Genomic DNA, 17,449 nt, shown 5'->3' with positions numbered 1-17,449 from the left:
GTGGATCTCCGCTGGTCACACTATTTCAAACAGTGGCCATGAACAGTAGTGCTGTGCAAAACAAATATTCAAGAAATTAGAGATAGTTTTGTCCTGCACAGCAGACTTGCTGATTATGGCATAGACTCGACTGTTTCTAAGCCCCCTACATTGATGACAGGTCTAAAAGCCGTGTCCTAGGAAGTCTCCATTTCACTGATAACTCAATGATGATCCTCTTCCACCATTAGTTGACCACTGGAGGTATATTGTCCTAGCATCACCGCATACAGAGCCAATCTCTACGCTATGATTGGCTGAAACCAAAAGCCAGGAAAGAGAGTTTGCGTGTCTTTATAGTCATTTGGTTGTACCTCCTGGGTCCTTTTTATTTTTTCAGAGCCACTAAGGTTTATTATAATAAATTCTTTAGAATGATTAGAGATTGGATCTACTCTATCCTATCACTCAAACCCAGAATACACACAAAACCATACATAGGAAATTGTGCAGCATTCATCTGCAGATTTATTGAAAATCTCTTTGCACAATCACTAAACGCAGCCCTTGCATATGCATACCTATACATAATAAATAGATCACACGGCTAGCAGACATTTGTAAGAACCTGAACAGAAAGCGATGGGAAATCACATGTTTAACCACTGTCACAGGAACAGGTTTTTTGGGATAGTTACAAAACTAAGAAAGATGCTAGGGCTTTAGTTACACTTGTAGTAGTGTGTAGGTGTAGTTTGCCTAGGAAGGATGAGCAGCCATTGCGCATGCGCTAACATGTTTACCTGACTGGAACGCACATACACACACGCCTTAGTGCAGTGAAACGCACACGTACCGGAAGTAAAAGGGATCAAGACCGGAAGCCGGCGCGGATTAGTGATATCACAGCGCGACGTGCAGTCGGGGCGGAAGCAAGGGAAGAATCCCGGGTGTGTGAGTGACAGGGGCTCTGAGTGCTTCATGATACCAGCAATACAATGGTTGTCAGAATATAGTAGAGCTGGGTGGAAGGAGAGAAGCAGGGAGGGGGCTTAGGAAGTAAGAGCATGCTGGGAACAAGGATTATCATAGACATAGCTTGCCCTTTAGCAGCCTTATTGGTGGGCTGATGTCTAATCATTATTATTATTGTTAGTAAACAGGATTTATATAGCGCCAACATAATATAGGCATTGGCAGTGCTGAGGAAATGGTGTGCAGGATATACATACAATGTGCCTTACACCGAGAGCAGTATAAACCTTCCTCTGCTCACATGATCTTATACTAGCAGACCACACACACTACAGACATCTACTACTGAGTACATCCAGCAAGTTATTCAATTTGTTTAAAATCAGGAAGCTCCTCTACACTACAATGGAAGATCCAGTGGATATGATTCTCAAATTAAAATAGGATTATAATTCCTTACTCTGTCTGAAACATCATTCCTTAACCCCCCAAGCATCTTAATTCTCTCTGTATTTTCACGCAAGAAGAGTTACATTTTTTTTGCATGGAACTTTTTTTTTACTTTGTAGGCTATAATTCATAGGCATAACTCATGGAAATATGTTTAATATTTATTAAATTTAATAAACTTTAAATGAAAAAACACAAAAATCTGTTAAAAAAATAAAAAAACAGTGAAACCTGTAGTATTAACTGTACAGTAGCATGTATATATATAAAAATGTATTTGTATTGGACTCTACAGTTTTTTTTGTATTGAATCCAATACAAAATTATTTAAATTTCCGGCCGCGCCTTGAACGTCTCTACAGTCGCCAGGAAAAGATCAAAGCAGGACGTGTCCTGAGGACCTGGCCGGATAAGCAGGACGCCGGGGGACGACAAAGGAACAAGTTAAGTGGGGTTTTTATTAGTTTTTTAGTGACCACTCGGGATTAACGCTTTTTGCAAGTAAAATCCACCCTGAGTCACACTCGGGAATACTGCTAGGGGGTTAACTGATTTTTTATTATTACTTTTAGGAACACAATCCTAAATAAAATACGTGATTACATTAATTCAGCTTCACTATCTAACTCGCCAACCTTTTTGGTCCCACGGACCACTAAAATTACTGGCTCCTGACCACGCATGCGTGGGGAGCCTGGTGTCACTCAAACCCTCCCCCATAGTGATGTCAAGATTCCATAACCGCGCTCCCTCTCCCATCGCAGATCTCAGCGAGAGTGGACAGGTTGTGTCCAGACTGCCCACCTCCCTAAACCTAGGAACTGTACAGGGAATATGGTCCGCGGTTCTGGCCGGTGCGTCCCCCCCAGCGGGGTTCCTCTCCTGACCCCGTTTGGGGGTGCACCGACCAGAGCCGCGGACCACCGGTTGCCAACCGCTGATCTAAATGACTCTGCATTAGCCAAGTGTGTCTTGAGAGCATCATGAGAGCATTTGCCCTAGTTCATTAAAGCTCTCCAGGGCTGGGGAGGATTTACTTTCTACAGGGTGATCCAGCAAACCTGGAAAGGATTTCTTCAGTCATTTGCTAGCAAATGTTTTTAGTCCTGGACCAGATCTATTCCAGGTTTGCTGGTTCACCCAGCTTTAATGATAAAAGTCTATCCTCTCCAACCTTGGAGAGCTTTAATAAATCAGGGCCATTGTTTCAGAGATCAGACAATTAGCCCCAAATTGCTAAGGAAAGAAACCAAAAGACCATTAATGACAGATAAATTGACTATGCAGAGAATGGGTTTTTTTTTTTTGTTTGTTTTATATTTTTCACCTCTTCATAACCAGGCGAAACAGAGACTAATGACTAATGTACTGTGAAATACGGGAAATTATTTACACAAATGATATACATTTACGATAGCTATATGGTAATAAAGAGTTGGAGACAAGTTTTTAATATATGTCAGGCTGTAATTCCCCTTTAAGGAAGTTAGTATTGTGGTTGGCCAGTAAAATTGATGATTTAATACTCTAAAATCCTCTTTATATAAATAGTTAAAAGCTGTTTTTATGTGGTGTACATTGTATATTAGGAGGGATGCAAATACAAAATATTTAAACATAAAATATATATATATTTATATATATATATATATATATATATATATTAAACTGTAGAATTCTGTTTCATATGTGATCACACATAACCGAGCACCTGCATCAGTATTTACTGAGACAATCGGGCAGTCTCATCCTGTTCAAATAAACTTCATCAGTTAGGCGATATTGCACATACCATATTATCAGTTTTTTAAACTCTTTCAAGTTTCATTGTAAATTTAATTTTTATATTTTTAGTCCATAGTATTAAAATGAACTATTGCATATAGATTTTTGATAATTGCCTAATTGCAGATATCTGGTCTTATGTCCATATGTGACTTATTGCTGCCGTGAGAACATGGGTTCCTCCACCTTCTAGATTGTAAGCTCTTTGGGGCAGGGTCCTCTCCTCCTGTGTCCTTGTCCCTATTTATTGTACAGAGCTGCATTTTATGTTGGCGCTATATAAAACCTGTTTATTAATAATAATAATAGGTGTAAATTGGGCATGGGAGCAACCTCATACTCATACATTGTTTATTCATTAAAATCTACTATATTTTACACCCTTAAAGGGGTCTCAGCCCCACTTTTTTCCAGCATGCAGTGAACTTGGGTCCTAGCTATGATACTATAATATTTGCCTCAATGCAATGAAAACTGTAGTTGCATCCTTGTACAATGCAGACATTAAAGTATGGTATGGAGTCTGTCCATTGCGACTAATTAGAAGCAATTAGGGGTTTTTACTTTTTAATAAAAATGAGTTTAAAGTAGCTTACAATGCTTAGATATGGATGAAATATTTTATCACTGGTATGAGCTTAATTTTACTATCGTGTTTTCCAGCTAAGGGATGCCCAAAAAGTTTCAGGGGGAAAACACCAAGTCTGCTGCTGCCCGTGCCAGAAAGGCGGAGGCAAAGGCTGTTGCTGATGCAAAACGACAGCAAGCTCTTGAAGATGCATTTTGGAAAGATGATGACAAACATGTTGTGCGCAAGGAGCAGAGGAAGGTAAGGAAATATTCATATGCACTGAAATTGTTGTCATTAACCTGTAATTTTGTTACTGCAGTTAAAGGGACGCTTTTACTCTAGGAATACTTAAAGCTTCTGTTGGCTATGAAGTGCAGGTACCTAGCAGTATTCTCTACTTTGCTTAACATGTCCAATTGCTCCAAAACCTCATGGAATGTTATCTGTAAGATAAAGAATTTGTAAGCATTGTGCAAAAGTAATTTACTAGTAAGACCATATGGCATACATTTGTCATTTATTAAATTAGAGAAAGGCATATACACTTCTGTATGATATGTATGCTCTGTAAGAAGATTTTGTACTAAGATGCAGCATTATGTTCAGCTTGGAAAAATGATTTCTGTAGTCCAACTCTTGTCTTAAAACTGTAATGTTCTTTTACACAGCTCTGTGTGCCAGTGCAGGAGAGATACATTCAGGGCTGAAACGCATGTACTTGACTTTGTGCGATAACACCACCTACTTCTGCACTGGGGAAAATGGAAATTGGTTTCCATAAAGACCATCATTTATTTATGGTGGGGGCACTCCTAAAGAGCAACCTGTTCAGTGCTTAAGCATGGCAGGGTATTTTTTTTATCTAGAAAATAGCAAGAGCAAAATAAAGATGTGAATGAATTCAAACGTTATTTTTCAGCTGTTCAAGTCGTCAAAAATATCATGGGATATAATTATATAGCTGTAAAAAATGACCATGAAATAACTAGAGATTCATATACCTGGAAAAAAAAGAATGGCATGGCAATAGTGTTCACACATTTCCTAAAAGAAACCTCTTGGACAGACATGATATAATGACATGTTTTCACACAAGGCTGGTTTTTGATGTATTTCAATGACAATGGATTTCTCATGTAGAATTGTCTAAAGAAGATGCTGATGATAAAATATGTTAAGGATGACTTTTTCTTTGCATACTTATATATTCAAAACTTTTAAAAACTCAGTACTTGTTTCAGTTTTTTCTTCAGTACACTAATGGCAGCCGTAAGAAAGAAGCTTTCATTGTTGACCCCTTTAGTTACCTGTCTGTTCTTGTGACTGTTTGTCATAAGAATGCACAGGTGACTACCATTCGCACAGTAAGTCAGTAAGGCAGCTTGCAAAGTTTGTTAAAATGGGTTTACGTTAACTGAATTTCAGTTACAAAAACTTTAATTTAGATAAATAAATTCACTTGCCCCAAAATATATTCATCTACTGACTGCACCAAATTTGTAAACCCAGATATATCAAAATTACATTTTAGTGCTATCACTTTTCTGTACTGTCCAGAGAGCAAAGCTGTGGGACAAACCCAGCAGACACATGGCTGTCAGCAGAGAACTACAGAAGAAAGCAATACTAATTATTTTGCACAATCAGAGAGTGCAGCAGTGACTGTTCATTACAGGAAGCTTCTGCACAGAAGCAGGGTTTATTTTTAATGACTGCACAGATCTAAAACAAATTTATTTGATCCTTCCTGGATGGAGTAATATATGAATCCTGTTTTTCCTTGGTATGACTATTTTTTTCTTGTTTCCACTGGTAAGGTTCAGTATTTTTATATAGCATTCATTTCCAAATCAATACCTCTATCACAAATACATGAGCACTGCTCCACAACCTTCAGTAGTTCATTCAAATTTGGTAGGATGCATGGCATCTATTTTACCAAGAGCGAGATATATAACTATATGTACCTAATATTTCCTCTGGTATGCCTGTATTCATTTTGTGAACTGCTATGCCCCATTCATCCACTAGAGTGCACCATGCATCTTTGTAATATACCATGCAGAGCTCTTATTAATGCCATGTGGAAGGAAACCTTTCAACAGCTTGTCAAGATATCTGACTTTAATAAGCTGATGTGTGTAAAACTGTCTAAAACTTTTTGTCAGCACAGCAGAAATGGAACCTGATTTCTCAAAATTTCAGACACATAAGTGTCTCTATCAAAATCATTGGGTACTCTTTTATAACAAGTAGTTTGTTTCTGATAACATAATACATAAGCACACAGGTGGCATACTTTTTAAACCTTTTTCACATTTTACTAATGCTAACAAAGCATTTTTTTCTTTACTAATGTTGTTTTGGATCAAAGGAGTTTCCTGAATCAGATGGACTGTGTGGGGATATCATTTTCAGTTGTTCATTGTTCATTAAGGCTAGCCTTTAGTCATGCAGCATTGCACTGGTAAGGCTTACTTTGATTTCACTGCACACTGTGAGTTGCAGTAAGTCAGTAACCACTCTTAATTCCTGGCTGAGGAAGGTGAAACCTCCACCTACGCCCCTTCTTATTTTTCTGGATCTATTATCAGGTATGTGGTTAGATCCAAAAAGAATGTGATTAGGTGGAGGTTTTGTCTTCAAACACACCTCTGCTCCCTACCCTTACCGTTTCCTTCCTTTCATTATTTGGCTTTCAGTTCTTCCATTAATGGATCCTCTGCATCCCATTTGGGACATACAGGGCAGCCTGTATGCAAACGTAAGAGTGTCCGGATAAGAAGCACCTTGTTATCCCTCCCACCACTACATGGATGCATGTATAATGCATGTAGTGAAAGGAAAGAATCAGGAAGGCAAATATAGCCAAATTTTCTTCCGCTTTAACTCTATATCCTAAAGTTAGGAAGGGGCTTATATATATGCAAAAGAGTAAGTTTTCATTAAAGAAATGTGGTTTTTAACACTGAACACTAGATGGTATAGGTTTCATGAATTTGCCTATATTTTGTCCATGATGTGTAGGATTTTAGAATAGGATATACAAGGAAATCAAGAATACTGCAACATTGCAGAAAATCCCTACACCCAGTCCATTAAGCTTGCTTGTTTCAATAGCCCTGGTAATCATTCATTGCTATATTTTGAAAGAAAAAAATCGGGTGATGTTGGTCTTGTCCGTGGCGTACGGTAGGATTAGCTTTGTTTGTGTAGAAAGAATATGAAACACAAATACAAATACACTCGGCTTTTATAAAGGATGTATAATTTGAAGTGGTTTCCTATGCCTCTAGTGTTTGTATTTTGTTACCACCAAGAGTTAAATAGAATTTAGGACATATCACAGCTTAAACAAATTGAAGGTCTAACTGGGACACAATGAGCTGCTCCAGGGCAACCATTTGAGCAGACAAATTGGGATATTGTTTTGTCAGACTTCTGTTCTAAAACTTTCTAGTGGAGGGGCTTAGATAATAGAAAAGCATATACATAGTATTATTCTCTCTCATTCATAAGAACATGGCCATGAAGTTTTATTTTCCTCCTGGAAGCCTAATGATCCTCCATTATTGTTACCCACAAGAAAAGCTTTCAGCATTTTACATTACCAGACATCTAAAATCTGCTTTTTTCTGGGGAATTATGTTTTGCCTTTTGTTATAGTGGGCATTTAGAACAGATTGAGACAAGAAAGTAGCCTGGAGCTGGAGATAGGTTAGTGATTTTAAGTGCTTTATTAAAAATATGTTCAGGCTTATTGTGACAACCCCAATGACCTGACTTTTTAAATAATTTAACTTTTTTTACTCCCAAACAATCAGATTGCAAAAAAAAAATGGCCTTCTGAAGCATGAAACGTTCTTTTGTCGTTACACATACATAATGTAACAACCATGTCTTACCTCACCTGTACTGTTTAACCGTGATCTAATCTGGTCAGGGAGAGCTGTACTAGAATATAATGTACCCTGGCACAAGTGCCAGCAGTGTTCTACCAAGGGCAGTTCTGTTATTAGTCCACAAAGGAGTTCTTTACAAACTATGGATTTTACTCATATATGGAGTGCTATGTGAGCTCTTGCTAAGAATGGAGGTAGAGATTTTAGGAAAACATAACATGCATAAAAATGTTATAAAATAAAAAGAAAAAGTTAGACTTCTCGCCATTACTAAATTTGTTTTGCCAAACTGCACTCACATAAATGTAAGTTACTATACAATAAAGAAATAGAAAGAACATGGAGTATTATGGTTGGCAGTACAAGGTTATTTACCTCATGACCTTGAGGCACCAGTTACTTTGACCTCTCTTCTTTTAGAGATCCCATAAAGACTGGGCCTCACCCTTATGAACCTAAGTGCCCTTAATATTATCCCTGATGAAGCCAGTAGGCGAAGTGCATTGGGTAAGAAGCATCTAGCATTTTTTCATTGTGTTTTTTGTTCGTTTTGTTACTACAAATATGTCATTAGAGATTTCTATCTATAGCCTAATGGTCTAATACCCCAGATATCTAAATAGGACTTAACCAAATATCTATGACTTACCTTGTTGGTGAATATACTGAATATACTATTGTTTTGTACTGGCTCTCTTTATAACCATCTGCATATAAACTATTATTAAAAGTAGTATTGCCAACCCATATTTTCTCTTCTTTTCTTTGTGCACAAAAATTTATTTGTAAAAGTGCAAAAAATATATTTTACTTCATCCAGAAGATTTGTGTTTCCCTGTACATCCTGCAGTGTTATCTCAAGCAATGTTTAATAACCCTGCCATGTTCTCCTCTGTGGACAGAAATCCTCTGCCATGTGTGAGGAAGAGGAGAGGGAGGCCCTCTCTAGACTTGCTGTGACAACATTGTGCTGCACTGGTAAACAGAATTTATAGTCAGCATATATGGTAGCCAATGTTTGAATGACAAATCAATCATATTGACTTTAATACTTTATCATTCTATAATAAAGCGTTTACACTTGGCCGACTACATTCATGTGTAGATCTAAAACCTTTAAAAAGACCATAGATTACCTTTAAGAGGGAAAGCTTAAACCTTCCCACATTTTTATGTCTCACCCCAGGTGACACATGATATATGGAAATTGTGTACTCACTTGGGTCTCCTCTTTCCACTATCTCATTATACAAAGCTATTAATAAGATGGGAGGAGGACAAAGTGCACCCATAGGCCTAAGATACCAGTATGGGTTCTAATCACCCTTACAGCTTACTTCATTAGGGTCTACTTTCTTCATGTTTTCTTTTTTATTAGACTTTCTCAATCTTTATTCTACCTGTGTCGGCATATATGGACTCTTCGCCACAAATATTCCTTTCAGTAAAGGGTAAATGCTTTGTTGCTATTCATTAGTTTTTCTATTTTTGCTTTGTGAATTAGCACAATGATTTCCCTGGCTAAACTACATTTATCTTTGAGCATTGCTTACTACATTTCCCGTTTCATCACTCCCTTTGTTTCCTTTTGGACTGAAGCATTTATCAAACACTTGATCAGACAGCTATAGAACAGTTATTAATAATTCAGCAGTCACATCATTAAGTGTGCAGAGCAATATGACACCAAGACACACATGGAATCGGAATCACTTTATGTCCAAAGTGCTCTGTAGACAGTGACCTGTGGAATGGGTAATACCTGAAAAACCTTTTTTAAATAATTCATGGAGTATCTTCTCCAAATTTTGTATTATCATATACAGTAAAAACAGAAATAGCCTACAGTCTTATCATTAGTTTTTATAGACCTGCAATAAAAAGAGCCCTCCCAGGGGAGTTGTATTTAGGTTTTTAACACAAAGGCATTTGGGTTAATGTCTCTAAAAAGTAACTACTGTTTTTTAGTTTTGTACAGTAAGAGGAAGATTATGATACAGCTTTATTTCCTAGATATAGGGTTAAAGATCCCCTCCAGTGTTGGACCCTGGCGCACATTCTTCCAACATTTTTGGAACGGTTTACTAAGTGCCCTTTGCTTTCTACTTTTAATATTGGTTGCTATTGGGACGCCTCTTTGGCTTCCAATACAGTTGAGTCTCCTACCTTTGGCTCCCAACTAGACTCATATACATATGCTGTATCAGACAGCAGAGTTTGTGTGCTCCCTTGTGAACCCCCCATTACAGAATTTCCAATCTGCCCTTAGCCTTGGTGACCTGTGAGCAATGGTTTACAGTGACTCTATGGGGATAGAAAATAAACAATCTTACACAAGTGATTATGATGCAGTGTTCTCGTCCCATTGTACATCCAGCAGTGGTTCACTTTGAAAATAAGGCCACAATTTTGGTTCCAGTGTTTAAGTAGTCTAAAGAAGAACAGTTGTAACCAATCTGTAGGTCTCCATTCATACTGGCAGACCTGACCCTTTTTCCAGTCCTGTCTGTAACCTTGCTTTCCCAAACTATTGTTTCTGTTGGGTAAATCTCTGAGACCTCCTCACAAGGGTGGTGAAAGATGTAGGCAGTCTTTCCCCCATTGGGCTGGTTAGTGTAATGGCTATGGGGTATGGAAAATACTGGTATATATTGTTTATGTGGCTTTTGATTTATTTTCTATTTGTTTTAATTAGACTTTCCATCTATTTGGTGTTTTGCCTAAAGTTATCCTTCAGCATTATTCTCCTCTTTAGGCATTAACTAAAGATAAGTGCTTAGGTAGCCCTACCTGGCACTTTCTAAAGACTTTTACATGCTTTATAGGTTTTGTAAGTCCTAGCTCCCATATTTTTTTGAAGAATGTGAGTGTTCCCGAGAACAGATGAATGTCTACAGCAGAGGAAAAAAAAAATCAGAATTTGAGCATGCATTATAATATATAGTATTATAATGTACATTACATTTCCCCTGTAACCACCTTTATAGGTCCACATATTTAGTTTATATTTACTCTGCTTTTAAAGGTCTAATAGAACAAACTTTTTTTCTGATGGTTTCTATTTTAAAGGAAGCCAGTTGCCAATGGCATTTATATTAATCAGTATGTCTACCAAAGAATGTTATAACATTTTTGTCCACACTTTAAAATACCCAAATTATATAAAACATTGCTAGAATTTAAGAAGGCTGCATATAAAATGGTCTGCATTGGTTTACACCCTTTTCTCATACTGTACGCAGGCTGAAAAACGTCGCCCCTAACTACATTATTATTTCGCTCCAGTGGCTGTCCTTGGCCTCTGCCATGCACTTATAATGACATCTGGTCTATCTGAAACTGCTTTTGTCTGCATTTTTATTCCTTTTCCACATGACTACTTCATTGTATGAAGTGAAGGAATCTTTCTGTGTTAGAGTAATAATAGATTTTCTTATTTTGTAGTTTTTATCCCTCTAACAAAATGTTTACGTTTTATGAAATGCTTCTTTGTCAGGAGGAAAAGGAGAAACGTCGCCTAGAATTGTTAGAAAGAAAAAAGGAAAGCCAGCGTTTGCTAGACGAGGAGGATTCCAAATTAAAGAGTAAACTGGCAAAAGCTACACCTCCTGCAAAAGTGACAAGAGCTCAAATAGAAGAAACGCTGAAGAAAGAGGAAACCCAAAAAGGTTACAGTTGCATATGGTAGTTATGTGTTATAGTTTCTCATTTAAACTGAGTCAAACTAATTGGTAATTTTTGTTTGTAGAAACTGTGGAAAAACCCAAGACTCACCTTGAAATGCCATTGGAAGAAAATGTTAACCGTCGTGTATTGGAAGAAGGGGAAGTGGAAGCGCGTTCTATAGAAGATGCCATTGCTGCACTAAGGTAGTAATAAACAAATGCATATTATGTATTAAATTGTTTGGTCCTTAGCAGGTCTTAACATTAGGTAAACACAGTAGGTTGTTTCCTGGTCTGAAGGTTTCAGCTAGGTGTTTAACACAATGCCAAGACAGATTAATCTGTACCAGCAAATTCACCCCAAGGCCAGTGTGTTGTGGCTGCTTTTTCTGCCATGTTGGTGGATGCATATGTCCCATTTATTTGTTCAATTTGACCGCAAATGCTGTAAGCTTGTTCTGACACTTTCTAAATCCAGATTCCTTCTGTGCTTCAAAAATGGACAATTAAAACACATTGGAGACATTCCTCTCTTTATCTCAATCACAAAATATAAATCTGTGTTCACTCTGCCTCTTCAAGATGAATGTCTAAAGTCGCAGCCCACTTTCTGGTTCTGCATATAGACAACGGGGTGTAGAGGTCTAGGACTTTATTTGCTTAAATTCATTACTGCTTTTTACCTCAACTTAACATCATACTTCTGTCTGGCTCCAGTTTACCAAAAAAGTTTTTTTACTCTATTGCTTGATTCGTGATTTAGGCTTCCAGACAATCAGGTGGGCCTTGTAAAGGTGTTTCTGCTTCCTGTTCTAATTCTAATCCAGTTCTAAGTTGTTTAGACAGACCATCATCCAAGCTTTTGGCATGAAAGATTAGGTTCTAACCCCTCCTTTCAAGGCACACGTTACAAGATACCCACGTGCTTCTTGCTCTGTCAGGTCCCAAGCATTTATTTCCCAGATTTGCTAGGATGCCGCCTGGTCTTCTGTTCTCATGTTATCATGAGAACAGTAGACATGACAACATTCTATGACTTTTATTCATATGGTACTTCAGGCGGATCTTCGAACTGTAGACAGACCCCTGTTCTTAGTTATTTTCCCTTGGGCATGTTAGGTTTGTTTGCTGTTCTGCTCACTTTTCATTTAGGTTGTGAAAGACTTACTTCGCCCCTTGATAGAAAAAAATGTTGATTTGCTATATTACGGGGAACATTAAGGATTGTTTGTTTTGTCCAAAAAATACCCTGGAAACTCTACAACCTCAAGAAATTAAAGGATTTCTGTCATCCTAGTAATTTTTTTTTTTTTTTGTGTCCAGTGAGAGACAAATGAAGTCTTTCACCTTTGGGTTTTACTACTGTCTAGAAGAGGATTGGACACTGGCAAAAAAAAAAAAAAAAAGCAACTACAGGCCAGCTCGGTATAACCCCCTCTATATCCAGTATACCTCCGTTCTAAACCAAGGCAATACAGAGTGCTTGATCATAGAGGGGTAGGGCCCCAATTTTCACTCCGTGGACTTCTTAAAAAAGATTTCTGGGTGAGTACAAAATTCATATTATTTTAGTGTAGTTCAACATTAGGTAAAAGAGTCGGAAAAGAGTTATGGAAACTACAATAGTTGACCTCCTTTGGAAAATACTAGTAGCGTGTCTTATTGACTAGGAAGAAGTACATACGCCAGAAAGAAGAAAACCTGGATACATTCACTTGGTCACTGACTCAAGCCAGAGTCATAACCACCAGAGTGAAAGCCACTTTACTAGCTTTTTCTGAAGTACAGGTTAGCCATGGAGCCTTCATGTTAACTTATGCCAAGTTTATGTCACTATTAATCAGATAATTTTAATAGCATGTCTGAAAAAAGAACTGTCTGTATTGCACAGTAGCTAACTAACAAAATACCAACTTACATTACTTGTAAGAATTTGACTGGCTGCTATGGGACACCTCAAACCATCTGAAAGGGTGTTTCTAAGAAACTGATAAATATTAAGACCAGAGGGGTTGAATCATCAAGTTCTAGGTTTACAGTTGCAGCGGTAATCATACACCTTAACAAATCATTTTTAAGAAACAACATTTTCTTTGTTATTATGGCCCTGGCATCCATAAGCTAGCATTTCTGAATGTATTCTTCAGTTTCTCCTCTCATATTTAGTGAATGAGGTGTCAAATATTGGTATTCTCATGACCCACATTAAAATTGATGTGGGTGGATTGTGGCTGAATGTATAGCAGAGGTTGTCAAAATTTTTAGTAGCTTCACTGTGCTGACAGCAGGCTCTTTGCATGCTTGCAGCAAACACTTCCACTGTGTATAATGTGACATGATTTCCAACAGACTATAACGGAGAGTTTGTGACGAAAACAGAAAACGTTTTGAGATTTTCATATCAGAATATATAAAATATTTGGAAAGATAGTATTTTTGGTTTTCTTTTATTAACGTACCTTGCAAACTGCATACCACAATTCACATAAAGCTCCCCATACTCTGTGAAATGTTTGTATTAAATGGAGGTATATAATCACATCAGAAAATTGGAAATCAAAAAAAAGCAACAGCAAAGGTTCCAGAGGCTATTTGTGTTGTGTTTTTGCTACAAAAAGTGGTCTTATACTATTTGTGGGATCCCTTTTAATCTTTTATTGTGTGTTTCAAATACACTATCTATAATTTATGTTTTATTACTGTGGAGATATTTTTCCTTCAATAATTAAAAACAAGATGTGGTAATTCCCTTCTGGTCAACATCCCTAACAAACCAAACCGAAACCATTTCAAATTAGGTTAGACAGTGACGCTGTATTCATGCGTTATGTTCTTTAACCATCCTAGAGGAACAAGAAGTGAAGTCATGGCAAGAAAGGTAAATGGGATTCTTTCCTGGGTGGAATTTCATGTCCCATGTTTGTCCTCTGTGCTAATCCCAGGTATAGATGATGGAGATTTGTGGTGTTTCAGGACTTTTGTTGCAAATGGGAATATTAGATATTGTAGATTTCCTGGTAACAAGGTTTAATAACAAATTGGACAGAATTGTCTGCACAGGGATCATTTTGCATTGGATGCTTTAGTGGCTCTGTAGAATCAGTACACCATGATCCATACCTTTCCTTCTGTCATACATCTTCGTCTAGTTTGTGGCATCAAACTGTAGAGAATTCTGGTGATTTTTGTTGCCCTGGACTGGACCAAACAGATGTGGTACTCTGTGGTAATCTGTCAGATCATCAGGATCCTCTATTTCATGGCTAATTTGCCATTCTTCACAGTATTTGTCATGGCTGTGGAAGCCCAGGTTTTGACAGATAGGTTACCGTACTAGTGATTGCTGTTATGCATAAGGCTGAAAAAATCTATTATCAGATAATAAAATCATACTTCATTTGTAGGAGTCAGAGGGCTTCTATAAATCCTCCTCTTTTTGCAGATAGTTTAGTATTTAGCTTTTAACACAATTAAAGACTAAACCTCTGTCCCTGCTATCTTATTTCAGAGACAGTTGATTAAGACCTTTTGAACAGGAATCACCCATGTAGCTCTCTGTTCCTCCCCTGTAAATTCTTTGGATTTTCTTTAGGGTGGTTCTTGCTACTCTTAGTGACAAGAAGCATTCCTTGTAACCATTGCCTCTACAATTCAATGTCTGAACTGGTAGCCATGTCCTGTAGGGAACCCCTATTGGTCCTACATAGGGACAAGTTGGTGTTGAGGCCAAGGAGTTCTGCTTGCCAAAGGGACTTTTGCTTTTCAACAGTTCCTCTGACTGGCTGCATTTATCCTAAAAGTGTTCCCTTCATAGTCTGTGTGCAGTCTGCGCTGTCAAACTTTTTTTTTTACGCATTGCCTGTTTCAGAAAGACAGATTACCTATTTTCAGTCCTAGATTGGTAATATGACGGTACCCCAGCTTCTTATTCCACCATTTCAAGGTGACTTAGGCAGGCCATCATTCAAGCTTATGGTTTTGATGATCAGGCATCTCCCTTTCCGAAACTCCCTTTGTAAAGGGGCACACTGTACTAGTTTTGTAAGTGTCTCTTGGGCTTTGTGTCATCAGGTATTACATTTCCACATTTTCTGCCACCTAGTCTTCTGTTCACAAGTTTTACTGCATAGCTGTTACTGCTACAATGTACAAAAGTATAATGAACATGAATGAAAATGTGTAGCCAATATTATTTCTATAGTTTAAGAAGACATTAAATTGTGTTGCAATCATTCATAAAATTGTGCTGCAATCAATCTTAAACAGACCAATGCTAAAAAAAATTTACTATTCACAAACATCAGTTGTTATATATTTAGTTAAACATAAGAAGGATCTGGGTTTTCTACACAGTCTATATTCATACAGTCTAAAGCATTTTCAGGATCATGTCGCTTTCAATTAGAACTGTTAACATATAGAAATAAACTCATATCGTATGAGGAGGAGGTGACTTTTTTCTTTGTTTTATATATAGTATGAAAAGAACCTGACAAACAAAATTTTGCTTGTCACACAAGGGGTTCGGGAGGTTGCTACTGCTCACAATGGCAGTTTGGAGCTGATTGGACCATTTTATCATCACATACACCAACAGGTCTGCCCTGGAAACAACACTGGGAATTTAGTTTCTGGGAATTTAGATTGACAACTTCCAGCACTAGAAGGCTATATTATGGCTTTAGTAGGTAATAGCTGTTTTTAACAGGTTGTTCTTTACCTGCGCTCGTTATTAATTTTAAAGGGACCCATCACAAATTTTAAACACTTGAATAAAGCATGTACCTGTAAAGAAGAAATAGAATACTTTACTCTCATGAGGCCCATGTCACTGAACACTGTTCTGATACTGAGACATCTTCTTGATCCTCCTCAGCTCTTATTGGTTCATGCTGTCTACCTCACTGCTTTACATGTTATATGTTATACTATACTACACATCACTGAGGCACATAGTAATGATATCACTAGGAAGTGAGGAAAGTTAGCGAGTGGAATTGGTGAGAGCTTCAGGTTAGATACTCTGTTTCCAGAAGTGTTGAGTTTTTAGCATACTTTGTAGATAATTTCTGTGCAGTTTTACAGTGACAGTCTTTGTAGTGAAGCCACATATACACCTAACTTTCTCTTCTTGTTTGCAGTGTTGGCAAGGAGCTTGACCGGCATCCTGAGCGTCGTATGAAAGCTGCCTTTACAGCCTTTGAGGAACAAAACTTGCCACGCCTTAAACAGGAAAATCCTAATATGAGGTTATCCCAGCTCAAACAACTTTTGAAGAAGGAATGGATGAAATCTCCTGAGAATCCTATGAACCAGCGGCATGCTGCCTACAATGTCTAACAGCCCTTACTAGGAGCAGTAACTCTTCAACTCGTACGCATCATTTTCATAGAGAGGACCATAGCTGGACAAACCCCTCTGGGCAATCAGACTAAATGTAGGGCTTGTAGGATGAAAATGGTCCAGGGTAAACTTTTTGGTTTGTACTGATTAATTGGGAAGGATATCCAAAAAAAAAACATAACACACACTCTGGAAAAACAAAGTTAAAATGTAAAAGGATTGTGTGCCAAATGCTGGACTGATAAGGAAACCAAAAAAAAATGAGTCAAAATAGCTTTTGACATTTTTGAAAATGTTAACAAACTTTATTTATTGGCAGGCAACCATTGCCATCAAAAAAATTATCAGAGGCACTTAAAAACAAATTAAATTAAAAAAAAAAGGCCTTGTATCTGTTTTATTTAATGTCTACTAAAAAACCCTTAAGTAGAATTTCTTATTTAACAGTATAGCCCCCTTGTGTCATAGTTAATTTGTATTAGATTTCTTAAACTGTCATGTCTTTCCACTTTTTTCTAATGTAGTCACAATAAAAGTGTGACTAAACAGCTTTTTATTTTTCCTCTGTTGGTAATGAAAAACAAGTGGTTAGTATATGGCATGGAATTCCTAGTTTGAGTCAGCAGTTTTTAGGACTACATGGTGAATTTCTTTCATTTTTAGAAATTTAACCCTGTCTGCATAACCAGTATTCAAATATGGGGGGGGGGGAAACGTGATAAAGATTTTTTCACAATTTTTATGTTTCATAGTTACCCTTAAATAAATATGTACAACCA

The 17,449-nt window shown here is 37.4% G+C and overlaps 1 protein-coding gene across 3 annotated transcripts; it reads left to right on the top strand.

The window, feature by feature from the left end:
- Positions 1-847: 847 nt before the first annotated feature.
- On the top strand, positions 848-17,449 carry CCDC124 (coiled-coil domain containing 124). Of its 3 annotated transcripts, none has more exons than XM_072404697.1 (5): positions 848-929; positions 3,853-4,018; positions 11,159-11,330; positions 11,411-11,531; positions 16,469-17,449. In XM_072404697.1, the coding sequence occupies exons 2-5, from the start codon at positions 3,860-3,862 to the stop codon at positions 16,665-16,667; spliced, it is 651 nt and encodes a 216-aa protein (XP_072260798.1). In that variant the 5' UTR covers positions 848-929; positions 3,853-3,859; the 3' UTR covers positions 16,668-17,449. The 3 variants fall into 3 exon arrangements, with proteins under 3 accessions (XP_072260798.1, XP_072260799.1, XP_072260800.1); XM_072404698.1 differs by having other exon boundaries at positions 857-933; XM_072404699.1 differs by having other exon boundaries at positions 880-951; positions 3,855-4,018.

Source organism: Pyxicephalus adspersus, chromosome 3, assembly GCF_032062135.1.
Source record: "Pyxicephalus adspersus chromosome 3, UCB_Pads_2.0, whole genome shotgun sequence".
NCBI lineage: Eukaryota > Metazoa > Chordata > Amphibia > Anura > Pyxicephalidae > Pyxicephalus > Pyxicephalus adspersus.
Note: the sequence above shows the minus strand (reverse complement) of the source record. Positions and strands in the feature narration are given on the sequence as shown.